Raw genomic sequence first — 26,742 nt, 5'->3', positions numbered from 1 at the left:
AATATGATGGAATTGAAATGATGGAATATATTATCTGACCTTAAGTAGCCTAGTTAGATATTTAATTCAACCTACCATCCAGACCGTGTTTCACTTATCGAGTGTTTTTGGCTGCATTTAATTCTGAAGAATTAAAATGATGAGCAGCGAACGTCAAAAATCGTTTAAGATTTTTCCCTGCCGGTTCTCCGCTTCAGGGCATCGAAAACGAGACGAAGATGGCTGTCCACCCCCCCCCCCCCCCCCTGTGGAGGTATGAGCGAGAATCGCTCCTCCGCGGAGCCCTCAGGAAATCGATGTTTATAACCGCTTCAGGGTGTCGAGAACGAAAACCCAAAGAGCCTCCCCTCTGGGGGAGTCCTCAGGAAATCGATATCTGTATCCCGCCGTAAAGTGCGCTTCGGGCCACAATGATTTCCAGTGAACGCACACCGTGGCGTTCACCCCAAAAGCTTGCAACAGGGCACCGACTATGGTTACCAAGTCTTTCTCGACTTTTTCCTGCCGGTCCTCCGCTTCAGGAGGTTGAGAATAGTGCTCGAAAAACACCCGAGGTCAGTCTCGAGGGGCTGGTTCCCTTAGATTTTGTAGAAGAATGGCAAAATGCCTTCCGAATATATCTATATGGGTCCTGAATATTATAAAATATGGGTACAGACTGCAGTTCGGTTACCGACCTCCCAAGTTTGCTGGGGTGGTACCGACTGCACAGGTTTCAGAACAGGCTCGGGTTATGGAACAAGAGGTACAGACTCTACTGGTCAAAGGGGCCATAGAAATTGTTCCCCTACCAGAGAAAGAGTCCGGGTTTTACAGCCGGTATAGTTCCAAAGGAGGATGGCGGGCTGAGGCCGATTTTAGATTTGAGGCAGTTGAATCGTTCTCTGAGGAGATTCAGGTTCAAGATGCTCACTATTCCCATCATCGTGAATCAAATCCGATCCGAGGATTGGTTTGTCACGATAGATCTAAAAGATGCCTATTTTCATGTCTCCATCCTTCCATGTCACAGGAGGTTCCTGAGGTTTGCTTTAGGGGGCGAAGCATACCAATATCGGGTTCTTCCGTTCGGCCTAGCACTCTCTCCCCGCATGTTCACTAAGTGTATGGATGCAGCTCTGGCTCCACTGAGGCTTCAGGGCATCCGTATTCTGAATTATATCGATGACTGGCTCATATTGGCCCAGTCTCGAGGAATGGCAGTTCGGCATCGAGATGTCGTTCTTGGCCACATTCAGAAATTGGGGTTGAGATTCTACACTAAGAAAAGTGTGTTAGAACCAGCTCAGGAAACTACTTTTCCGGGCGTGGTATGGAATTCGGGTACGATGCAGGCACGTATGTCTCCCGCACGTATCGAAATCCATCCTGACCATGGTGTCAGGGATAAAGCTAGGCCAGGCCATCACTGTAAAGCAATTTTAAAGACTGCTGGGCCTCATGGCAGCGGCATCCAACATAATTCCTTTGGGCCTTCTTCACATGAGGCCCCTTCAGTGGTGGCTCAAGGCCAAGGGGTTTTTCCCCCAAGGGGAATCCGTTCCGTATAATAAAGGTTACGCGCAGATGCCTTCGTTCCCTTTTTAATATGGAGGAATTCTTGGTTCTTGTCCCAAGGGCCAGTATTAGGGAGGTCATGTCGCCGGGAAACCGTTTCGACAGGCGCTTCCCTCACTGGCTGGGGCGCGGTTATCGGCCGCTTTGCCAGGGGTCTGTGGCAGGACCATTATCATTCTTGGCATATGAATTGCCAAGAAATATTGGCTGTGTTCAGGGCTCTGAGGAGCTTCCTCCCAGACATCAAAGGTTACCACGTCTTGATACGTTCAGACAATACATCAGTGGTAGCGTATCTGAACCGACAAGGGGGGACTCAGATCGCGCCCTCTATCCAGATTGGCGCATCAGATTACATTATGGTCCCAAAGGGAAAATATTATCTATAAGAGCAATATATGTCCCGGGGGTTCAGAATCAGGGAGCAGACATCCTGTCGAGGCAGGGGCTGAGGCCCGGGGAATGGAGACTCCATCCAGAGGTGGTGGAGCTGATATGGCAGAGGTTTGGACCAATGGAAGTTGATCTTTTGCGTCTCGAGGGACGTCCCACTGTCCAGTTTGGTTCTCCCTCACTCATCCAGCCCCGCTGGGGTTGGATGCCATGGTACAGGCCTGGTCGAGGCTTCGCCTGTACGTTTTTCCCCCGATCGCTCTGCTCCTGGGAGTCCTGGAGAGGGTCCGTCAGGAGGGCATCAGTCTTCTTCTGGTTGCCCCGTTTTGGCCGGCCCGAGTATGGTTTTCGGACTTAATTTCACTCCTGATAGCTCCGCCATGGCAGATTCCTTTGAGGAGGGATCTGTTATCTCAGGCGGAGGGCACTATATTCCATCCTCGCTCAGAGCTGTGGAAATTGTGGGTCTGGCCTTTGAGGGGGCTCAGTACCTAAATGCTGTCTATCATCTGGGGTGGTCTAAACCATTCTTATCTCCAGGGCTGCGTCGACTAGGAGATTATATGGCCTTAAGTGGAATGTTTTTCCACTTGGTGTAGAGAACGTGTGTTAGGTCCAGCTAACTGCCCAGTGGCTTCAGTTCTGGATTTTTTCTCAAGATCGTTCTCTGCGAATCTCTCCCCGTCCACTTGGATGGTGCACATGGATGCCATTGCGGCGTTCCATGCACCACTGAATATTGGGCCTTTGGGGAGGCACCATCTGGTCATACTATTTCTCCTTGGTACATAGAGGATGAGACTGACAGTCAGGTCCAGGGTTCCTTCCTGGTACCTGGCGGTGGTTCTCGAAGGGCTATCCCTGGCTCCCTTCGAATCCCTTCAGTCAGCTTTGCCTAGGACCTCACGTTCTAGATAGCCTTTCTCTTAGCTACTTCTTATAAAGAGACTGGGAGATCTCCAAGCCCTGGCATTAACGCCAGCTTGCTTGGGGTTTGCCCCGGCGGAGTTAAGGCCATCCTGCATCCGAGACCCAGCTATGTGCCTTAAGTGCAATTTAACATGGCTAGGTCCATGGTCCTGCAAGCATTTCATCCTCCACCACATGTGTCGGCAGAAGAGAAGAGGTTCCTTGCTCTGCCAGTCAGAGTTCCGAGTATTACCTTGAGAGGTCCTCTTCTTGGAGGAGGTCGGACTTACTGTAGTGTGTTTCGGGTCACCTAATGAGGGGCTCCCGGCTAAACAAACCATAAGTAGGCCTACAAGGTGCGCAATTTGCCTTCACCTTTGGCCGTAAGGGCTCATTCTACTAGAGGCATGGTGTCCTCTAGAGCCCTCCTCTTGGGAGTGCCCCTTCAGGAGGTCTGTGAGGCAAGCCGGTTAGGGCTACCCCACACACTTTTATCAGGTTTTATAGTCTGCACCTCCCTAGTACGCCGGGTGCACGTGTGCTCTCGTCCTAGTTGGGTGCCTGAGTTCAGTTTCACTCCAGGACAGGCATTTATCGGTGCGTGGCCTAGTGGGCATTCGTTCCCCAAAGAGTCGTTTCACGACGCAGTGCGAGTTCCCTCGAAAGGGAACGTCTCGGGTTATGACTATAACCCTTGTTCCCTGAGAAGGGAACGAGACACTGCGTCGTCCTGCCACGCCCCTCAATGCCTGAGAGCGGCTTGCTTCATCGCAAGGCTAATGTGTGTGTGTGCCAGCGTCACTTTTATGCATCCGGTTATGCCGTCACATGTTACGTCATGACGCAACACCAATCAGGATTGGATTAGTTTCATTCATACTTCAGAGGCGCACGCTAAGGGAGCGTTCCCCAAAGAGTCGTTTCACGACGCAGTGTCTCGTTCCCTTCTCAGGGAACAAGGGTTATAGTCATAACCCGAGACGTTTCTTGTTATGAAAAAAAATTGCACACAAATACTTTTATATAAAATATATACTGTATTTTCCAAAACATGTTTTACTCTAAGACTGTGAGAAAGTCAAAGCCATATATCTAAACAAGTTGTCCAAATTTGAGGATGATATCTCATAAACTGAGCTTTCTTACTGAGCTTCCTTACTTTGGACACAGTACCAAACATTTCCACTAGATGAATTTCGTTTCCAGTTCATTTCCAATTTGCTCATTTTTGACCATGAGAGGTACAAGTGTGACTATTTTGTTCAGGATCATTTAACCTTTTTGAATCATGTCCATGATTTAATTCTTATTTCATGATTTAATTCATAATTCTTTTTGGTCATGGTCAGCGAAGAGCAGCAGAGGGTTAACACTATGCAACTACGCAAACATGGATTGAACAGCAGCAGGCTGTGCAGGACATCCAGTCGATAATGTACAATGATTCTTCTCAAGTGTTAAGATACAGATTACGAGTGAATTAATTGGAGCTCAACAATAAGAGTTGTGCAGAAATGACTGAGCTTTCCTGTCAAGAAGGCCCTTCCTGGCAAGTTTGGAGGAAGGAACTCCAGGAAATACCAACATTTCCCTCAAAATCTTCCACCTTGTAAATGAGTATAGTTGTATTGTGTTCTCTGTGACGTTTGGCAAGCCTTTGCATTTTGGCCCATGATTCAGTTAATGCCAAACGGAATTTGCCATTGTTCAGATATTCTACTCCCTGCTAAATGGCTCATTAGTTCCCAAGCTCCAAACACAGACCATTGGTTGAGGTAGATAGTGATATGTTGATCTTAGACAAGGAGGATTTCCATTCTTCTCAATGGAAGTACAGTACTTGACCTGGATATTGCTTGGTTCTGGAAACTTTTTCCCCCTTTTTAACCAGTTACCTGAGCTGTAAATACCATGTGAGTAATCACTCTGGAAAAGCAAGAAAATTGTTTTCTGGCAATGCTGACACTTTTTAGAGCCCTCCCAAAAACAGGTCACTGGTAAAACATAAAATATTTTATTGATTGATTTCAATTTGTTGCAGTTTTATGAAAAAAAAAAGTCTTACTTATAATTGTCTCTACACATTAAATATGGCTGTAAGAAAAAAAAAAATTCACCTCTGAATATAAATCTTGGTGTCTGTCATGAAAGCTGAAGAAATGCTAAAAAGCATCAAAATGACAAAATGTTTATTAAATACCTCAATGTAACATAAACAAACAGTGTGATGTGCACAAACAATTCCAGACAATGAGGAACTGAAAACAGAGAGCATATATAAACAAGTTAATGAACTAAAAGAATAACAGGTGTGATGATAGAATCAGTGTCCATAGAAACAAAGGAAACGATAAACAAACTAAAAGTCCATGAAAGTGAAACTAACTAAACATCACAGTGTATATGACAGTGTAACTACAAGTTAATGTTGTCATTTTTGTTCATTATATTTGTTCAAGGTGGACTGAGTGGCGCCAAGGCTTCCCTAAGAGCATAGATGGCAAAAAACTTCCTCCGGAAGTTCAGTTTGATCTGGGGAAAAAAATAGACTTTGAGTTGAATTTGGGGAAAGCGTAAGTTTTGGGGGAATGTGTCGTGGCCACAGTCCTTGTTGATTTGATACAGATTTTTTCCTCAGTTCTCCAGAATGAAATTCATGCAAATAGTGTTCATGTCTATAATTATACAGTATGCACTCTTTTTCAGGACTGTGGATTCACTTCTTGACATAGTTAAAGGTTTCATTCATTCCTGGAAAGATATGGCATTTTTTGAAAAGATATTGGAAGAGTTTAATATCAAGAACACTCTACTAGGTTTGGATTATTTCTTCCTTTGTCAATAATGTTTGTTTGTTTTTTGTTTGTTTCTTCATTTAAACAAAATCTATATATCCAAAAACATAATTGTTGTGAGAATCCAACAATGCAGAGGCACATTTTTTCATGCCTGTAAAGCCTTTGACAGTTGACTAAATTTTCCCCTTTGAAATCTGGACAGAGAAAGTGATGCAAGACTGGAGTAAGGATTACATGTTTGGCTATCAGTTTTTGAATGGCTCCAATCCTGTCATGATCAGGAAGTGCATGGAAATTCCAGATAATTTTCCAGTCACACATGAGATGGTGGAGAGCTTTCTGGAGAAAGGTGTCACACTACAAGAGGAATTAAAGGTCAGAAACATTAAGAGATTACAGTTGGTTAATAATCAAATCCAAGGCTTGTATCGTGACATCCTTCTAATAATTTAATTTACATAAATTACTCAAATCAATGTTATTTTAACCCACGAATGATTTGTTCTAAACTTTGCACCTGTAAACACGTTTACAGGCAGGAAACATCTACATAGTGGATTATGAAATACTGAAGGCAGTGACAACACCCAGAACCCAGCACTATTTGACTGCACCCATCTGTCTGCTGTACAAGAACAGATTGGACCAGATTGTGCCAATTGCCATTCAGGTATCTGTCCCATATAGAATCAGTATCAAATGAAAATGTAAATTAAAAATAAAAGTGCTTTTGCTGGGAATTTACTCACCAAAGTAAAAACATCCTTGCTTGGCTCTATTATATCTGAATCAGCTCAGTCAAAACCCAGGGGAAAAGAGCCCAATCTTTCTCCCAAGTGATAATGAACATGATTGGATGTTTGCCAAGATGTGGGTGAAATCTGCCGACTTCCTTGTACACCAGTTGGTCACGCACCTTCTCAAGACACATCTGATATCAGAGGTTTTTGAAATGGCCGTGTACAGACAGCTCTCTGCAGTCCATCCTGTATACAAGGTACCTGTCATTCAATATCCAGTCATGATATTTAGATTCAGGGCTAAACTGAAGATTGTGGTTCTCTTACGAGAGTCCTCCAGTACTGCGTTTTTGTAAAAACGCTACGGGAAAAACTCTTTTTTCACGAAATACTGAAGCAAAAAATTATCCTTAATTTTCCATATATGTAATGCTCGTTGCAGCAGTACACAGCTATGGCGAGACAGCTTGCTCGCTCATTGGCTGTTCTGCGGCAACTGCATAAGCCTATCGAGCGAGGCCTGAAGTGACGTCAGGCCAATGAGGGCGCTTTGCGCCCTCCTTGCCACTTCCCGCCGAGACGGGTGTGGCTAACCTCTATAAAAGGAGCTCGAAAAGGCTGATTCACTTGATTTTCATCTCTTCAGCGAAGCTCACGCATCGCTGGATCACGAGGAAGCACGCGTCGTCTGATGCAAGCACTTCAGCGGGACGAGCCCTCGAAGCCGCTGGCCAACGCCGCCTTCTACCGCCGTACCTGCTGCGCTTTCCGACGCCATATCCTTTCCATTCTATTGTTACTTGTGTGTGTGTGTGTGTGTTCGCTTTGCAACACTCACCCCTAAAAGAGCTGCGTCTTTTTCAAGATGCTTTCTCATACAGCACTCGCGCTCGCTGACGGCGAAACGCCTTCACTCCGAGCCAATTGCCTACGGTGACTCTGAGGACTCGCCGGGCATCCTTTCCGAGGCTGCCCTTCCTGGAAGCGGATGGCGGGATTAGTTTTTCTTTACGTTACAAGAAAAGCTACCCTGCCTCTGCACACGTCATTCACCGGCGAAGGAGAAAAGACTGTTCTTAGTCCCGCCGTTGGTCGGTCTGACCTCTTTTCTCTCACATTTCTCAGTTCCCTGTTCGGCGACTGGAAATATTATTGCAGCAAGTGAGTCTGTTATAACAGCAAACGCCGAAGAATACGTGTTGACGCCACTTTCAAAAGCCTGTACCCCCCTGTGGCTCAGTGGTGGAATTATAGGTTTTCCGCATGGGAGACCAGAGTTCGAATCCCGGTCTAGCGGCATATATATTTATGCCGCCAATGCTTCGCTCTGTCAGTCCCCTGAAGGCGACTGCAGAGATGCATTTTGCAGCCAGCGAGCGCGTAGTACCCGCTTGCCTGCAACCGAACACCGTTTCTACGGTTCCCGTGCGTCACTGGCGAAAGGAGAATGGAGTGTTTTCAGCCCCGCTGAAACTGGGCGATATCCACTCTTCTCACATTCTGGCATTTTTCAGGCGTCTGAAAATGTTAGTATTGCATGTTGTGCTTACTCGCATGCCTGCAAGCAAACGCCAGTGTGGATAATACTCGCGCTGACTTTATGTCTATGTATCTTCACTGTGGTCCAGTGGTAGATTCTTAGGCCGGCTACACACTGGCTGCATGGCGTGAGCGTGGTGTTTCTGAAGCGTGTCAGATGCGTGGCGGCTGCGTCGCGTTTTCTGTGTCTTTGCACACCAGAAGCGTGTCTGACGCGGCGCTGCTGCTGCTAGGTGACATATTGGTGACATGGGGAGAGAGTTGTGGAAGGCCTATACTTCATGTTAAACATAAATATATAGCAGCAAAGACAACGTCGGCAGTGTTGACGGCAATATAGAGAATATTTCGTTCTGTATTGACAGGTGCAGTATTTGAAAATCAATAATATTTTTTTTAATTGCATTTATATTTGCATTTATGTCAAACCCTAGACACTTTCAAACATCAAAATGACATTTATTAATATGTATTCGTGTCAAAATGTCATATAAACATCTTTTCCTATTCAATTTTGCCTGGAAACGCTTCCAAGACGCTTGCGTGTCGCGTGAAAAATAGGCGTCGGTTCTATTTCTAGCAGGCACGCGTTTTCCGCGCGGCTCGAGCCGCGCCTGAGACGCGCGTGTCACGCAGGCAGTGTGCAAGCTCTAACCTGTTAACATGGGAGCCGAAATAAAAACGGACACGCCACGCAGCTGAGACGCTTACGCCACGCAGCCAGTGTGTAGCCGGCCTTAGGCTTTCGCGCGGGGGATCCGAGTTCGAATCCCGGGTCTGCCGGCAGAAAATATTTATGCTGCCGAATGCAAATCACTCTGTTTGTTCCCCGAGAGGCAACTGCAGACGTGGTTTTTGCAGCCCACGAGCACGTGGCCGATGATGCTATATGTGTAGAGAAGATGCCCACTGCCTAGTGCCCATCCCTACACATTAGCAAAGCCCTTCACACAGGGCCCGCGCTCATATATTCGACTCGGGTCGATCACGCACACAACATAGTGAACGTGCCCACTGCCTAGTGCCCACAAACACTATGTTCTGCATGCCTTGTGGTTTCTGTAAAGACGAAACCTGTGTGCATTCACTCTGCTCAGGCAGACAGTGCACTCATTGCAGTAACTGTGCCCGCTCTCCCGCGCCCACACTTACTCACGGCCATTATATGTCCTACGGGACTCGCCCAGCCCACCTTTGCTCGGTTAAACACCGCAGCGGGGTCGAGCGCAGGCATTCTGTCCGCTGTGATCAGCGCGCTTCCCCCTCGGTAGAACGCGCTTCATAAAAGAATTTAAAAATCCCGGCCGCGGCCGATGGTGCTTCAGATGTAGAGCAGATGCCCACTGCCCAGTGCCCATCCCTACACACAAGCACAGCCCTACACTTAGGGCTCGCGCACATAAAATCGACTCAGGTCGATTGTGCTTCCAACATAGTAAAAGTTCCCACTTCCCAGTGCCCACGAACACTATGTCACACAGATCACAGGTTTTCTGTTGTCCCGGCCACGGCCGATGGTGCTATAAATGTAGCGTTGATGCCCACTGCCCAGTGCCCATCCCTACACACAAGCACAGCCCTACACTCAGGGCTCGCGCACATAAAATCGACTCAGGTCGATTGCGCTTCCAACATAGTAAAAGTGCCCACTTCCCAGTGCCCACGAACACTGTCTCACAGATCACAGGCTCTCTGTAAAAACGGGACCTGTGCGCGCTCGCTCTGCTCAGGCAGGCAGCGCGTCCAAAGCAGTGAATGTGCCCGTTTCCCGCCCACATTTACTCGCAGACAGCATGAGTCCCACGAGACTTTCTCAGCCCTCCCTCACTCAGTTAAGCACTGTAGTAGGGTCGAGGATGAGCGTTCTGCTCGCTGTAATAAGCGCGCTCCCCGCCTCGAATGTCACAGGCGTAACGCCTATGTTATTGCGCCCCGAAGCACCTCTGTTGCACGAACGAACAGAGCGCGCTTCGCATCCGAGGCATGGGCAGCGCTTCCAGGGGTTTCAGACTGGGTGCTAGACATTATAAACAGAGGCTTCTCGCTACAGTTTTGTCGACGCCCTCCCCGCTTCACAGAGCGCGTCGAAACTACGGTGACTTAGAAGTAGCACACCTACTTCGTGCCGAAATATCAAAACTGATGAGCAAAGGGGCGATAGAGCATGTATCCCAAGCTCAAAGCGAAGGGGGGCTATACAGCAGATACTTTCTGGTCCCCAAAAAGGACGGTGGTATCAGACCCATACTGGATCTAAGACGGCTGAACAGAGCATTAGTGAAACGCAGTTTCAAAATGCTCACGACCAGGAAAATCCTCGCGCATATTCGCCGAGGAGACTGGTTTATGTCGATAGATCTGAAGGACGCGTATTTTCAAATACAGATAGCGTCACATCACAGGCGATACTTGAGATTCGCCTTCGAGGGTCAGACATACCAGTATACAGTCCTGCCGTTCGGCTTGTCCCTGGCACCTCGTACATTTACGAAGTGCATGGACGCAGCGCTCGCCCCTCTCAGACTCAGAGGCATGCGAGTGCTGAACTATTTGGACGACTGGCTGATCCTAGCTCAATCATGATCAAAGCTCGTGGAGCACAGAACCATTTTACTCGATCACCTCGAGAATCTTGGTATCACGGTCAATTGGACAAAGAGTTCGCTGAACCCCAGTCAAGCGATTTCGTTTCTGGGTACCATTCTGGACTCACAGTCTATGACAGCGCGGCTGTCGCCACAGCGCGTGCTGCACATTCAGCGCGCGGCGAGATCCTTCTGCTGCGGTGCGACTACCCCGCTCAGGAAGTTTCAAAGGATGCTGGGTCTCATGGCCTCAGCATCGCCAGTTCTTCAGCTGGGCTTGCTCCGCATGCGCCCTCTGCAGTTCTGGTTGAGAGCGCGAGTGTCCGGCCGGTTACGTCTCAAGGTCAATCAGAGCTGTGTGGCAGCCCTGATACCTTGGATGGCGGACGACTGGTACCGATCAGGTGTAAGCCTGGGGACTTCCTCGGGAGTGAGAATGGTGTCGACAGACGCATCCACCTCGGGATGGGGAGCGCTGCTCGAGGGCAGACCGTTCTTCGGCCTGTGGTCAGAACGAGAAAAGCTCCAACATATCAACTGCCTGGAAATGCTGGCAGTGCACAACGCGCTGACGCGTTTTTGTCCCCAAATCAAGGACCAACACGTCGTAGACCGTTCGGACAACACGGCCGTGGTGTCCTACATAAATCGCCAGGGCGGTCTCAGATCCAGATCCCTGTACAGGCTGGCGAAACGCCTCCTAACATGGGCTCAGCACAATTTGCGCTCGCTGAGAGCAGTGCATGTGCCTGGGCTCCAGAATTTGAGCCCAGACAGACTGTCCAGGAACAACATTCCCCTGGGCGAATGGTCTCTACACCCACAAACAGTCCGGCTGTTGTGGGAGAGATTCGGCAGAGCGGAGGTGGACCTATTCGCGTCCCGCGAAAACGCTCATTGCCCCGTGTTCTTTTCCAAGACCGACAGCGCGCTGTCCCGGATGTGGCCGCGCTGCCCGCTATACGCTTTTCCTCCCGTCTCCCTCCTGCCTCAGGTGTTAGAGCGGGTCAGGGAAACAAAATGCTCAGTACTGCTTGTAGCACCGTTCTGGAAGAACCAAGCATGGTTTCCAGTCCTGATGCAGTCAGCAGACATCGCTCCATGGCCAGTGCCATTGAGGAGAGATCTCCTCTCGCAGGCCGGGGGCTCGATTTGGCACCCACACCCGGAGTTGTGGTCCCTTCATGTGTGGGCGTTCAACGGATATCCGTTGATCTCGCAGAGGGAGTGATGAATACCATCACTCAGGCTAGAGCACCGTCGACTAGGCGGCTTTATGCCTCGAAGTGGTCGGTTTTCTCCGGCTGGTGTACAGCTCGGGGCCTATCACCCCTCGATTGTGAGGTGACGGAGGTTCTCTCCTTCCTACAGGAGCTGTTGGATAAGGGCAGATCCCCTTCCACGCTCAAAGTTTATGTGGCGGCTATTGCAGCGTTCTCTGGAACAACGCTAGGTCAGTCACTAGGAAGGAACGATTTAGTCATCTGCTTCCTCAGGCGAGCTAGGAGGCTGAATCCTCCCAGACCTCCTTCAGTCCCTATGTGGGACCTTTCTACGGTTTTGGCGGCCATGAAAGGTGCCCCTTTTGAGCCTATCCAATCTATTAGCCTCAAACATTTGTCTTTAAAACAGTGTTTTTGATGGCTCTCGCTTCGGTGAAGCGCATAGGCGACCTGCACGCGCTCTCCGTGAGCCCAGCGTGCTTAGAGTTTGGACCTAATGACTCTAAAGTCATACTCAAACCTAGGCATGGTTATGTGCCAAAATCCCTCAACACGCCGTTTCGGGCTCAGGTTATCTCCCTGTCTGCCCTGCCGGGATCAAGTGAGGAAGGGGACTCAAGTTTTCTTTGCCCCATTAGGGCTTTAAGAGCTTACGTGTCCCGCTCTGCTGTCTTCAGACAGACTGAGCAGCTCTTTGTCTCGTTCAGTGGACGTTCCAAGGGAATGGCTGTTTCGAAACAGAGCTTATCCAGATGGATAGTTGACGCCATAGCGCTGGCTTACACTGTCAAGGGCCTCCAGTGCCCGTTGGGCGTTAGAGCGCACTCCACGAGAGGCGTCGCCTCTTCGTGGGCTTGGTCTAGCGGGATTTCCTTACAGGACATATGTATGGCGGCAGGCTGGGCCTCGCCGTCTACATTTATTAGGTTTTACAACCTAGAGGTTCCCGCCTTGCAGGCTAAGCTACTATCGGTGTAGTCGAATCAGCTGTCTAACTAGAACACTGAAATCGCATGCGCAGCGCGCTACCGACTGTTTTATGGGCAGAATTGTGTAAGACCCACATTTCCCACATTAGTTCAGGTTCCCCACCCTGTCTATGTGATGCCATATTAGCGTCTGCGGACGCGGCCATATAAGGACGGAGGGATTCCCCTTTTGTCTCTAGACTCTCTCTATGAGGTCACGCTACAATATAGGGAATTAAGGTCCCCCCCCCCCCCCCCCCCCCCCTTTATTCCCAGACTCTCTGTGAGTCTATCTGGTGATTATGCACTGTATACCTGGGTTAGCTTCCAGTGATCGGTGTTTTATCCCAGCACGCACGGCGTTTTACAAGGGGTTCCCGTAGCGTTTTTACAAAAACGCAGTACGAGAGGACTCTCGTAAGAGAACGTACTCGGTTACTAACGTAACCTCGGTTCTCTCTAGAAGAGGGAACGAGTACTGCGTTCTCTGCCGTGCGTACGGTTCACTCTGGTTCGCTTCGGCGATGAAAATCAAGTGAATCAGCCTTTTCGAGCTCCTTTTATAGAGGTTAGCCACACCCGTCTCGGCGGGAAGTGGCAAGGAGGGCGCGAAGCGCCCTCATTGGCCTGACGTCACTTCAGGCCTCGCTCGATAGGCTTATGCAGTTGCCGCAGAACAGCCAATGAGCGAGCAAGCTGTCTCGCCATAGCTGTGTACTGCTGCAACGAGCTTTACATATATGGAAAATTAAGGATAATTTTTTGCTTCAGTATTTCGTGAAAAAAGAGTTTTTCCCGTAGCGTTTTTACAAAAACGCAGTACTCGTTCCCTCTTCTAGAGAGAACCGAGGTTACGTTAGTAACCGAGTACGTTTCACATTTGTCAGTTTATTGATGAAGGGTTGCTGGTTCTGATATCCTTGCCTTTTCTTTATTTTTTTAACAATGGTTTAATGTGAACCAAAAACCTCCAGGGCAGGACACTGAAAGCACAGTTCCTCTTTCAGGTTATGCTTTTTGAATACATTTTTATTATTTAATGCACATGTTTAAATGCATCATTTGCTTCTTACAGTTGCTGAAACCTCATATTCGTTTCACAATTGCAATCAATGCAGCGGCCCGTGAAAACCTCATCAGTGAAGACGGGATCTTCAGCAAGGTAGCTTTACACCTAATTTTAATATATCCCCACATAAACAGCATATTGCTAGGATCCAAAGCAATTCTATTCAATTTGATTATTTTGTTTTTGTCTGGTGAGCCATAATTTCTGTCTTTGATATAGGTTTTAAGATGCACACAGTGTTAACAAATCTTCATCTTGACAGGCCTGAGCATTTACTTTTTGGCTTGTGATATTCTGTCTTTTTGCTGAATGCTCTTACTTCTATTTCATAGGCTAAATTGTATTTAGTTAGCTGGTGTTTGCTTAAACCGACAGACCTAAGTAGTTCCTAAATTTTATTCCTAATTTAATGCAAAAAAACCCCACCAGAATAAAACTTCACCCATAATCCCCTAGATCGTCACTTGAGTATGCTAAATAAGTGCTGAAAATATTTAGGCAAAAGATTAACTGAATTCTTGGCATCCAAAGATTAGTAGCATCAATGGAGATGGGATAGCTAAAGTGATTCAAAGTGCCATGGAGACTTTAACCTACGAGTCCCTGTGCTTCCCTGAGGACATAGAAGATCGAGGAATGAAAGATGTGCCCAAGTACTATTATAGAGATGATGGCATGAAGATCTGGGAGTCAATACACGGGTAAGTGTAGCAACAGTTCATATTCTGTACTAGTAGTGCAAAAGTACAAACTATTCCACATACACTTTACCAGCATTATTTATTATTAAATTTATCATCTTGTTGATCTTCCTGTAGTTTTGTTTCTGCTGTGGTCAAGATCTACTATGTCAGCGATGAGACCGTTCAAAGTGATGTGGAAATTCAGGACTTTGTTAAGGATGTTTCCCATGGCATGAATAATTCTAACAGTGAGTACAGGTTTAATTTATCAAACGCCTTGTTTACACCTGGTATTAAGATGCTTAGGTCGATCAGAACACAAGTGGACGACGCTAAATACAGGTGTAAACATGCACTGGCTATTTGTAGCCAGTACACAGGAGGACACAGGCTCTACACTAAGGCTGTAAAACCTAACGAATGTGTTAAGTGTCGCCCAGCCGCAGATCTTCAAATGTCTGTTAGCGAGGCGTCGTGCACCAACCCCCAGGAGGAGGCAACACCTCTCCGAGTAGAGTGACCTCTCACCCCAAGAGGGCACGGCGTGATACGCCAAGACAATGGTATCTATTATCCAGTGGGCCAACTGGGGGTAGATTGTCGGTGACCCAGAGACCACACGTGGAGATTCCTGTGGTCTGGAGGCAGTTCCATTAAGTGCCCCCTCTCCAGAGATGGCAAAAGTACTCACTTCCCGTACTCAAGTAGAAGTACAGATACTTGTGTTAAAAAATACTCTGGTAAAAGTAGAAGTACTGATTTAACTTCTTTACTCAAGTAAAAGTAACAAAGTACAGGCTTGGAAATTTACTTAAAGTATAAAAGTAAAAGTAGCCTAATTATTTCTTAACATTTCAATACACTGTAAATGCAGCCTCTACCTCTGAATGGGTAAAGCACTGGTATAGCAACTGTATGACAGCTATTACTGTTTTTTCTTTTGTGTGAAATTGCGAATTCTTTATGGCTAGTAAAGTCGAACTTTGGATTGCCGTCATCCTTGATTCTAGGGACTGACTGACTGTGATCTGGGGAGTGCAAGCAAGGGCCGTTAAGAAAAGATAAAAAATGTAACATTTAGCTTGTGCTCCCCACATTCCTTAACCAGCTCACACACAGTTTGAAAGAAAACACATAAAGTGGTCTTGATAATAATAATAATAATAATAATAATAAAACTTGAGATAAAAGAGTCCTCTAATTTACGTCTGAGAGGTTTGAGACATTAACATTAGCCCAAAATAAAGTCGATACGATTTGAGACAAGACCATTAACGTTAACGTAAGTGGTCTCGAAAACAAGAACGGGCTTGAGTAACGTTACTACAGCACTGTTACACTAAATCAAGTTACTGAATTAATTTTTAACATAAATCTATACATGCAGATATTGTATCAGCTAGTATTAGATTATTTTCAAATAAACTGAACGCTCGCTAACCTTAACGTTACTTGGGTTACTTAACTAAATGCTAGTGAACCAAGACATCGTCATTGCTAGCAGGAGAACAAATGTAACTGACCATTAACGTAAAACGTTACTGAAACAAACAACAAATAGCTTTTGATAACAACAAAAAGATGGATTACCTCTGTGTTTTTTCAAATTCGATGGTGAATTCTTTAGTTTGTGGTGTTTCGGTTGGCACAATTTGCAGCACATTCGCCAGGAGTCATTCTTGATACCTACTATCTCAAACATCTCTCTCAGATAAGGCAAAGGATGATTGGGAATGTCTTGTTGCTTGTCTGCCGAATCTCCGAGAGTGTGTGCTGTCGTAAGAGCTCGAGGGCTACACGATTGAGCTCGCCCGGGATGTGAATGGTGCTAAGCGATGGTTCTGATTCCAGAGCAGGAAATAGCAGACTAATGTCAACATGCAACGGGAGCGTAGACCACCCTGACGGTTGATGTACGCATTGCAAAGGCATTCGTTTTCAACACAAACAGGTCGCCCCCCACTGCGCAATATCTACAAATTATTGTGGGTTGGTGGCTGTTCATTTCATACTCTGTGTAAAATGGTATCTTATTTATTGTATAAATTAGGAGGTCAATCAAAAAAAATGCTAATGTCGTACTTTGTTGTATTGGTATCGTTTACTTAACGTAATAATCTGTTTGTTGTAAAAACCATTACCTGTATGAAATGAAATCCAGCTATACCTGTGGAATCGTTCACAGATGGCATAGGCAGATGTTCAACTAGGCCTAATCAATATGTTCATCGCTTTCAAACAATAGGATGCATTTGCAGATTTGCGTTCAATTGCAGTTCCACGGGCAATTCATTCAACGTTTTTAATTTTCTTAAATGTCCTGTTACGGCTCCGAGTGAGAAACCATTTCAGACACCTCAGAGAAACCACTTCAGACAGTGCGTATGGGAAACTGAACAAATAATTCAAACTGATTTGTGAACCAAGTTAGTTCTGCCAACATTTTTGATTGTGGCTGCATCCACAATCACATACGTCCCTACTATATTGGACAAAAGAAGTGTGTCCGAACTCACAGTATTCATAAAAGAGTAAGCAGAAAGTACCCGGATGACCTACTACTTCCGGTGAGATTCTGAAGTGCGCATCCCATGAGGCAACGGAAGAGGATCTGTGATCTGTGGCAGTGAACTGACGCTGGTAGGTCATGACTATGACAACATGGGGAATGTAGTACGTCCAGATTACACTCATACTACACACATTCATATGATATAGAACATACTTTTTTAGCTGTCATGAAGTAATTACTTATTCAGAATAATTATGTACCTACTCAAAAAAAGTATGCGATTTCGGAACCAAACAAAGTCTTTGAACAGAATTGATTTAAAAGAGTGATTCATTGCTCATGCCCCAGAAAAACAGGAGAAAGAGCACTTAGAATAAACTACGCTTTTCTTAACATATGTTGAATTAAAATAAAGGATTTCACTGTAATTATACATTTATCTACTGAGTAATAACAACATGTAGTATATGTTGTTCCTTAATATTACTCAGTACATAAATGTATAATTGGGTTAGGATTAGGGTTTGGTTTGGTATGGTTTAGGGTTATCATTATCATCATCATCTTCTTCTACTTCCGCTTATCCGGGGCCGGTCGTGGGGGCAGCAGTCTAAGCAGAGATGCCCAGACTTCCCTCTCCCTAGACACTTCCTCCAGCTCTTCTGGGGGGACACCGAGACGTTCCCAGGCCAGCCAGGAGACATAATCACCTCCCTGGGAAGGCGTCCAGAAGGCATCTGGAACAGATGCCCGAGCCACCTCAGTTGGCTCCTCTCGATGTGGAGGAGCAGCGGCTCTACTCTGAGTTCCTCCCGAGTGACCGAGCTCCTCACCCTATCTCTAAGGGATCGCCCAGGCACCCTGCGGAGAAAGCTCATTTCGACAGCCTGTACCCAGGATCTTGTCCTTTCGGTCATCACCCACAGCTCATGACCATAGGTGAGAGTAGGAACGTAGATTGACCGGTAAATCAAGAGCTTACTTCTGGTGTCCACCACCGGGTTCGGGGATTGCCGCCTCAACAGGCACTGGAGACCTTACGGGCACAGCTCCGAGCATCCGCGTCGACAATGGAGGTGGAGAACATGGTCCACTCGGACTCAATATCTCCAGACTCCCTCAGGATCCGGTCGAAGCTCCGCCAGAGGTGGAAGTTGAAGATCTCTCTGACAGGGGACTCGGCTGAATATTCCCAACAGACCCTCACAGTACGTTTGGGTCTGCCGAGTCTGTCCAGCTTCCTCCCCCGCCATCAGATCCAACTCACCACCAGGTGTTGATCAGTTGATGGTTCCACCCCTCTCTTCACTCGAGTGTCCAAGACATACGGCCGGAGGTCGGATGAAATGATCACACAGTCGATCATCGTCCTCCGGCCTAGGGTGTCCTGCAGCTGATGGATACCCTTATGCTTGAATAGAAGTCCAATAACAGAACACCGCTCGGGTTCAGATCAGGGGGGGCGTTCCTCCCAATCACGCCCCTTCAGGTGTCACTGTCGCTGCCCAGTCGGAGCACTTTCCAACACCCCTCCTAGAGACTGCAAGAGGGCTGGGTACTCTGCACTGCCGTTCGGCCCGTAGGTACACACGACAGTGAAAGAACTATCCCCGACCCGAAGGCGCAGGGAAGGGACCCTCTCGTTCACCGGGGTGAACTCCAACACATGGCGGCTGAGCTGGGGGGCTATAAGCAAACCCACACCAGCCCCCCGCCTCTCACCATGGGCAACTCCAGAGTGGTAAAGAGTCCATCCTCTCTCAAGGAGTGTGGTTCCAGAGCCCAAGCCGTGCGTGGAGGTGATCACAACTATCTCTAGTCGGTACCTCTCAACCTCACACACAATCTCAGGCTCCTTCCCCGCCAGCGAGGTGACGTTCCACGTCCCTAAAGCTAGTTTCCATGTCCAGGGATCGGGGCCTTCGACTGCCGCCCGATCCACTATGCACCGTCCCTTTACGGTCCCTCCTGCAGGTGGTGAGCCCACGGGAGGGTGGCCCCACGTCGCTCCTTCGGGTTGAGGCCTGGCTCTAGGGGGATGTCACGGTCCTTGTTTTAGCTTGTAACATAAAGGGTTTATGAAGGCTAGGACCTGTTTGCCTTGGGAGACCCTACCAAGGGCATATAGCCCCGGACAACATAGCTCCTAGGATCGTTCGGGTACTCAAACCCCTCCACCACGATAAGGTGGCAGTTCAAGGAGGGAGGTTTAGGGTTAATTGCATGTAAATATGCATAATATATGGTTATTACTATAGTAAGTACATGTAACATATGTAACAGTGACACTGTAAAACTCGCTGCTCTTCGTGTGTTTTTCTGTCGTCTCCGGTCGCGTAAATTGCGCGAGATTGAAAGATCTGAAAAAACTTTACCCGCCCATAGACCCTCCCCTTGAAGAAATCAGGACAGAAGTGGTTGAAAGTGAACAAAAGAGATTAAAATACCAGGTGTAAATGGGAATGTGTCTCCCTCTTCGACTTTTGATCCAATCGACCAAAACGCATCTTAATACCAGGTGTAAACAGGGCCAAATGATTAGTGTTGGTATGTGCAAGCATGCATGATTGTTTGTATTCTTGTATATTCTATATGCACCTTTGTGTGTTTCAAGTCACCCTTAAATGTGTGCACAAGTTAAATGCGTACTGACACTGTTTTCAGAGTTTCCAGAGTCTCTGAAAACTCGAGAGGAGTTAGTCAAGTACCTGACCATTGTGATATTCACAGCTTCAGCACAACATGCTGCTGTCAACTTTGGACAGGTGAGATTACACACTACATTACATACAACAAGAGCATCAAACATTGCTAGGCAAAATTCTGGATAATATCTATAAGCTAATATCTGTGAGTAAACTTTTTTGTTTCAGTTTGACTGGTATGGCTGGATCCCCAACAGTCCTTCCACCATGCGCAAGCCGCCTCCCGAACAGAAGGGCCAAGTGGATATGGACTATATCATGGAGAGTCTGCCTGATCATAAATACTCCTGCATGGTTCTGGGAACAGTTTGGGCCCTCAGCCGGTTCCAGAAGAATGAGGTTTGATGTTTTATTCGAATATACTTTCCACTTGAAATTGTAGAGAACATGGCAGCAGTCTAGTCTAAATCAATGTGAAAAAGAATTAACCTGTTACTAGCTGAGGGTACAGAGCATCAAGGTATGAGTAAAAAAAAAAAAAAAAAATTGGCCAAAGATGTTTTTATTTATTTATTTATTTTATGTAGGCTCAATTACATTTTAAATTCTTCTTTTTGTTGTAGATTGTTTGCTTGCTACAGTGTATGTGTTCTGCAGCACTGCCAACGCAATATTTTCAGTCAGGTAGTGCAATTAATTTAACTGACCCTTCGCTAAGTCCCACATTAAAAACATCATCATGTTTGGGGAGTAACAGAAAATGTATCTATTCATTTAATTGTGTCATGTATTTAAAATATTAAATATTAGGAGCTCTGATCTGTTCATCGTAATAATAACTTCGCTGTTCATTGTACACCACAATTTTAGTCTGCATGCAAAGAAGAGGGCAGCAAAAAACTGAGAATGAAACGTCTACTACACTATATATTATTTGCCACATTCACGCTTTTAAAATAAAAAAACAGTGTTTAATAAGTAATCCAAGGTATTTAAATGATGTTACTTTCCTTGAGTAATCTAACAGAATATGTTACAAATTACATTTTACCTAATGTAATTAGGTAAAGTTCTGTTCACTCACACTAATGTAATCAGCTCTCAACTTCAAACCACTGTTGGAAACTTTTATTCCTTCATCAAAGCAAGACCAGGAGACTTGAGATGGATCTTATAAGCAGAAGAGATTTATTCTTCCGAGTCTGTAGTTCATCAAGTCTAACTCAAACATTATACATTGTAGGTTATATACCTTCCAAGGGGGAGGGACTTTTGGAGGTGGAGACAAAATTCAAACAAAGCATGCAAATGTAGGGATGAATCTTTCAGTGATTTGATTCTATCAAGTGAAAACCGGTTAGGCAGGTTATCTGGCTGCTCAACAATTCGGCCCAATCAAGAGAAACAGGCCCAATCAGAATAACACTATCATTCAAAGACAATAAAGAGAAAACAGGAATTGCAACTTTGCTGAGCAGAATCATTAACCTTAAAAGCTAAATACAATATTATTCACCGTGATGTTATGTAAGGAAGCATATCTGAAATAGATTCTTAAAATGTGTTATTCTTCACCACCTTCAACTTAAAAACTTAGTAAAGTCATAAATCAATTTGTCTGTAAAAATCAAATCAACTCATTATTTAAATCTTGACTTAAAATTTTACTTGAATCTTGTACAACTAATAAAATTAAGCTGAAATTGGTTAAATTATTTTGATAAGTTAAAGTAATGGAAAAATATGACTTATTGATCATATAATTTTTTACAGTGCTGTAATCGCATGTTCAGCTGAATGTAAAAAGCATTTGCACTGATTCTGATCTCTGCTGATCTGCAGTTCTTAATCATGTTACCGCATTAGTTTATATTACACATGTATATATCCACATTTACATTATTTTATATTATATACTTTAAGTTCTTTAAAGAAACAGTGCAAATTAAAATGCTTTGCAATGTTAGACTTCATTCAGAGAAGTTGAAAATCCCCAATTCTTTGTTTGTTTTATAAACTTGTCTGAATGATTGACAGTAACCAAGGGGGCGGAGCTTAGAGAAGGGTCAGTTTACCTTGTAAAAGGAAAGAAAGATGTTGTTCTGCTTTCTGAAGAACTTACTTTTCCCCCCAGCTGTACTTGGGCACGTATCCAGAAATGTGCTTCACAGAGGAACCAGTGAAGGAGGCCATAAAGACTTTCCGCAAGAAACTAGATGAGGTGACCAAAGAAATCAAGAGCCGGAATAAGGGATTAACATTTGATTATTGTTATTTGTCCCCAGACAAAATCCCCAACAGTGTTGCAGTTTGAGAAAATATTTTGCCTTATGGCCAATGTGTGCTTGACATAGAAAAAGAGAAGAACAGCTCTACTTAAAATATTAAGCATTGTAAAACACAGAGCATTCTGCCTTTTGATTTTGATTATTGATTTTGACAAGCGTTTGATTAACACTTCTTGTATTTGAATCTGTTTCTGGGAAGTTAGGGATATTACTCTGTAATGCCATCTGTGCACGTATGTATCTTATCTGAGGGGTGATTGTTAATCCATTTATTATTGTCTTTCTTTTTTTTTAATTATTTTCTTTATTCATATACACTTGCATATTCCATATATCCATACAATGGTATTAATTTACTCATCTTTTGATTCATTTATTCATATTCTTTATTATTCAGATGATCTATTGTTTGTAGTCTATTTTAGATAATCATTTGACTTATTTTTTTACCTTACAGTTATATTGAGATCTTACATCTATATTAATTTTGTGTTGATTATCTTGTATACACATGCAAGATGTTTCATGAATGCTGTAAAGGAAATGTTTTGAGATTGTGAACATCTCTGACAGCACTTTAAATGGTTGTTACATTTGCTTTGCTTTTTTTTTCACTGGGAGCTCTCATAATAAAAGAAAGCTTTAATAAAATAAAGAGAAATAATGTTTTCTATTACATCTTATATCGAGTGATTGCTTTCTTTGTGAGATCATGACAAAATTATTTTTCCCCTGATCTTTGCCATTTTATAAATGTTACTGGACGTGTTTACTGTAGCTTTAGCAATGAATTATGCCAGGCTATATATTCATTCATTTTGTTTGTTTAGCTAAAGTTCAAATATGCCTGCCATGTTTATAAAAATACTATAATTGAATTCACTGCTGGATGAGTGGGAGGGAACTTTGATGTATTTCATTTTGTTACTTGTTACTTGAATAAAATACAAATATTTTAAACCATTTAAAAAAGTACACTTAAAGGTGACATATTATGCCCCCTTTTCTCAAGATGTAAAATAAATCTATGGTGTCCCCAGAATGTGTCTGTCAAATCTCAGCTCAAAATACCCCCAGATCATTTATTATAGCTTGTCAAATTTGCCCCTTTTTTGGGTGTGAGCAAAATGCAAGTCCCTTTAAATACAAATGAGCTGCTGCTCCGCCTCCGTTCAGAAGACGGCCGATCCTTTACACAAGCTTCAGATACTCCGGTATTAACAAAACGTTATGACTATGGATCTATGAGACCGAATGATGACCATCACCGCGGTCTGACCTTGAATTATGCCATTCTGCTAGCTCTCCTCGAGACCTAGTTAACAATGTCAGATGACTGACCCCAAGTGGTTGGTTCCCTATAAAACATCCGGATGAACCGAACACTTCCTGTTGCCTGGAACGTCGTGTGACAAGAAATGTTGACGTCATCATTCGGTCTCATAGATCCATATTTATAGTCATAACTTACGATCTATTTGGACCTAACTCAGACCTTCACCACAGTCTTACCTTGGATGACTGGTGCCATCAAGGTCACGAGGGATGGACACCTCTCCTTTTTTACATCCCTGCTTAGCGGCCAAGACAAGTATTGTGGACCCAAGCGTAACTGGGTCTGCCACATTGACCCTGTAATACCTGGCAAAGGTACAAGGTGAGCTCCATGATGCCGCTGTGCATATGTCCGTCAGTGCCACCCCCTTCAGTGCTGCCCAGGATGTGGCCAAACTCCTGGTTGAATGAGCTTCCAGGTTCCCTGGGACTGGTATGCTCTGACTGGAGTATGCTTGTGCAATAGTGTCGACTATCATAGGCGCCTATTTATGTTTCTGCCGGTGGGTGCCCAGTGCCCACAATCCATATATCCTCTGAAAACACACGTCCAGTTTTGTGCGAGTGAAGTAAATCCAGGGGTGTGAAGTAACGAATTACAAATACTCACGTTACTGTAATTAAGTAGTTTTTTTCAGAAATTGTACTTTTTTGAGTAGTTTAAAAATTGTGTAATTTTACTTTTACTTGAGTACATTTTAAGTGATGTATCGGTACTTTTACTCCGCTATTTTCCTTCTGTTTGTGGTCGTTACTCGTTACATGCTTGTTTTAATTTTATTTGTATCCATCAACGTCATTGGATCGAGTAATCGGTCTTGTGACTGTCATCAAATCAAATTAAGCATAGAAAACTATATAGCCTACCTCCTGTTACTCGTGACTGCTGTGGAAGTGCATTCTTCAAGCATCAATTCAATCCAGATATCAGCGTCTTCCTCTAATATGCTAAGGTACATTTACATTTCTGCTTAATATAATATTTATATAGGCTGGCCTGTCTACAGGGCCTAACATTTGGTGTGAGGTTGGGGGTATTGTGTCTACAGGGCCTAACATTTGGTGTGAGGTTGGGGGACAACTATGCCCGCATCAGTTCAATACCCTGAGATCTATAATAGGATGTAACCCCCCATCCTTCTTGGGAACTATGAAGTTCCGGCTGTAGAACCCGGCCTCTCTCTCTTGAGGAGGAACCTGCTCTATGGCTTCCTTTGTTAAGAGGGACTGAACTTCTTGTTCCATGACCTGACCCTGGTGGACGATACTCAAACTGAATTCTGAACCCCTTTTCCACTGTGCGCAGGACCCACTAAGATATATTTCAAAGACCTTTCCAGGTGTCTAGATAATCTACTAGAGTCTCTCTCTCGAGACTGACATCTGGTGTTATATTTGGGATTTCGGTGACCTGAAGTGGTTGACTGGCAGGAACTAACCGATTTAATTTTTCTACAGGCCTCGTGAGAGGAAGCGAACTTGACAGGGCCGCAATATTTTCAGGCGGACACTACGATTTGCGTTCGCTGGAAACCGATGCGTCCCAAAGTGCACTTAGCGGCGGGAGGCAAACATCGATTTCCTGAGGGCTCCGTGAAGGAGCGAGCTGTTGGTGCTCGAACGCGGGGGGGACCACCCTCAGAGGCCTGCACATCGCGTCACGACCTCTTTGCCGAAGCCTTCCTCGCTTGGATGACAGTCCTCAGATCTGCCTTTGGCTTGGAAGACTTTCGCTGAGGGTGTTGACTTCGGCTCCAGGCCTTTTGTGGGGGAGCACGAGAGGCAACACTCTCCTTCTCCTTCTGCTGCTGCAGGTATGAGGAGCTGGCGGCTGCCTCGTGGGACTGCCCCCTGGCAGCAGAAGGCGAAATCGGGGCGTCGAGGAGGAAGGCCCTGTCCTTGTCCCCGATGCCCGACAGATTCAGCCACAGATGTCTCTCCGTAGCTACCAAAGCTGCCATGGAGCGACCAATGGCGTGGGCCGTCTCCTTGGTAGCCCGGAGAGACAAGTCGACCGCTCAACGCATTTCCTTTATGTCGCTGAGGGTGACCTCCCCACTGTCATCCACCTCTTTGAAGAGGTCGGCCTGGTATGCCTGCAGAAGCCCCATCGTGTGCAGGCATGCACCAGCCCGACCTGACGCCATATATGCCTTCCCAACCAAAGCCGATGTTGTACGGCAGGGCTTGGAGGGAAGCGCCGGTGCTCTCAGGGACAATGCCACGGGTTGAAGAGGTGTTTGCATCCTATCTCTTGCCCGATGCTGCATCGTCCCTTCAACCCGTGGCATCGTCCCATAGCCCTTCTCTTTCGAACCCATGATCGAAGCATAGATGTGAATATTGTCGAAAGTCGTGAAGAGAAGGGCTTGTTCCACAATCTTGACACCTCGGTGTGGAGATTGGTGAAAAATGGGAGGCTCCGGCGCGAAGGCTGTGACCGGGCTTGCAGGAAACGTTCATCGAGTTCGCTTTTTTTAGTCGCTTCCTGCTTTTCTGGCGGCCAAACGATGTTTAACTTAGCCACTGCCCTGGTCACAACCTCCAGCAGCTCCTCAAAGGCAGGAGGACCAATGGAGCTGGCCGCTGAATGTTGAGAAAGGGCCGAAGCCGTCTTAACATCATCAGAAAGATTTTGAACAACTCACTGCGTTTCCGTCCACCGGCATTTTGTCAGTCAAAAATAGTCGATCTCGTAACAGGGAGGAGAGTAAAGATGGAAAGTTCCTAAAGCTTAGTTCAATATAAATTCACGGAAAATGTGTTGTTTTGTCGTTAGTGAAAATCAATATTGACCTTGTATTTGAAAAAGGATCCTCATATAAGAAACAATACTAAAATTCAGAGTCAGTTCATTTGCATTTTTGACTGTCAAAATGCCGGCGGACACAGCTACAGTGAGTGAGTTGTTCAAAATCTTTCTTTTTAGTAAACTCTGTGTACACAAACAATGTTCTCAATGCTGGAGTTCATGTGTAGAGCCCCTGGTGATACTTTGAGCAAAGTTTCATGTTGAATCGAGCCTCCTTAAAAATAGTGATTTTTGATGCTATCATAAAAGTGCCCCATTCACTCCCATTCACAAGGCATTTAAACATAAAACGAAAATACGGTCAAACTTAAAAGTGGCGTTTCCATTCTAATAATGCTTTTAATCGAAAGTTTGCCTCGGGTAGATTAACAAAAAGAGCCTAGGTTGCATTTTGGCGAGAGTTACTTTTTAACTTGCTCTACTTTATAAATTAATGATGTGTTATTCTGGCCGGTGTGGAACAATTATGTTTTGAGACCAACTTGATCAAAACTGTAAACATAAAATTACAATGTTATATTTTAATGCCTTTTAGTTTGTTCTTGTTAGCAAAGGTTTGGCGGACACACGTCAAGTGTTTTGCTCATACAATCTCTTTCTTTCAGGGAGCAACAAAAGGTGAATGTTAGTGACTTTTTCTTCATCACATCTTTTCTTTCCATTTAATGAAAGTAAATGAAATGCTG

The 26,742-nt window shown here is 45.3% G+C and overlaps 1 protein-coding gene across 1 annotated transcript in view; it reads left to right on the top strand.

Moving 5' to 3' along the window:
• LOC307155278 (polyunsaturated fatty acid 5-lipoxygenase-like) overlaps positions 1-21,935 on the top strand; it is a gene marked incomplete at both ends in the record, with an annotated part of 28,510 nt that extends 6,575 nt beyond the window's left edge. The window contains 10 exons of the mRNA XM_079865840.1: positions 1,013-1,323; positions 5,860-6,032; positions 6,193-6,327; positions 6,451-6,654; positions 13,788-13,874; positions 14,313-14,482; positions 14,600-14,712; positions 19,641-19,741; positions 19,850-20,020; positions 21,756-21,935. Coding sequence (XP_079721966.1) covers positions 1,013-1,323; positions 5,860-6,032; positions 6,193-6,327; positions 6,451-6,654; positions 13,788-13,874; positions 14,313-14,482; positions 14,600-14,712; positions 19,641-19,741; positions 19,850-20,020; positions 21,756-21,935 — 1,645 coding nt within the window. The remainder of the gene's footprint in view (positions 1-1,012; positions 1,324-5,859; positions 6,033-6,192; positions 6,328-6,450; positions 6,655-13,787; positions 13,875-14,312; positions 14,483-14,599; positions 14,713-19,640; positions 19,742-19,849; positions 20,021-21,755) is intronic.
• Positions 21,936-26,742: the final 4,807 nt, after the last annotated feature.

The sequence above is a fragment of the Squalius cephalus genome (genome assembly GCF_949319135.1).
Source record: "Squalius cephalus genome assembly, chromosome: 3".
In the NCBI taxonomy this organism is placed as follows: Eukaryota; Metazoa; Chordata; class Actinopteri; order Cypriniformes; family Leuciscidae; genus Squalius; species Squalius cephalus.
Note: the sequence above shows the minus strand (reverse complement) of the source record. Positions and strands in the feature narration are given on the sequence as shown.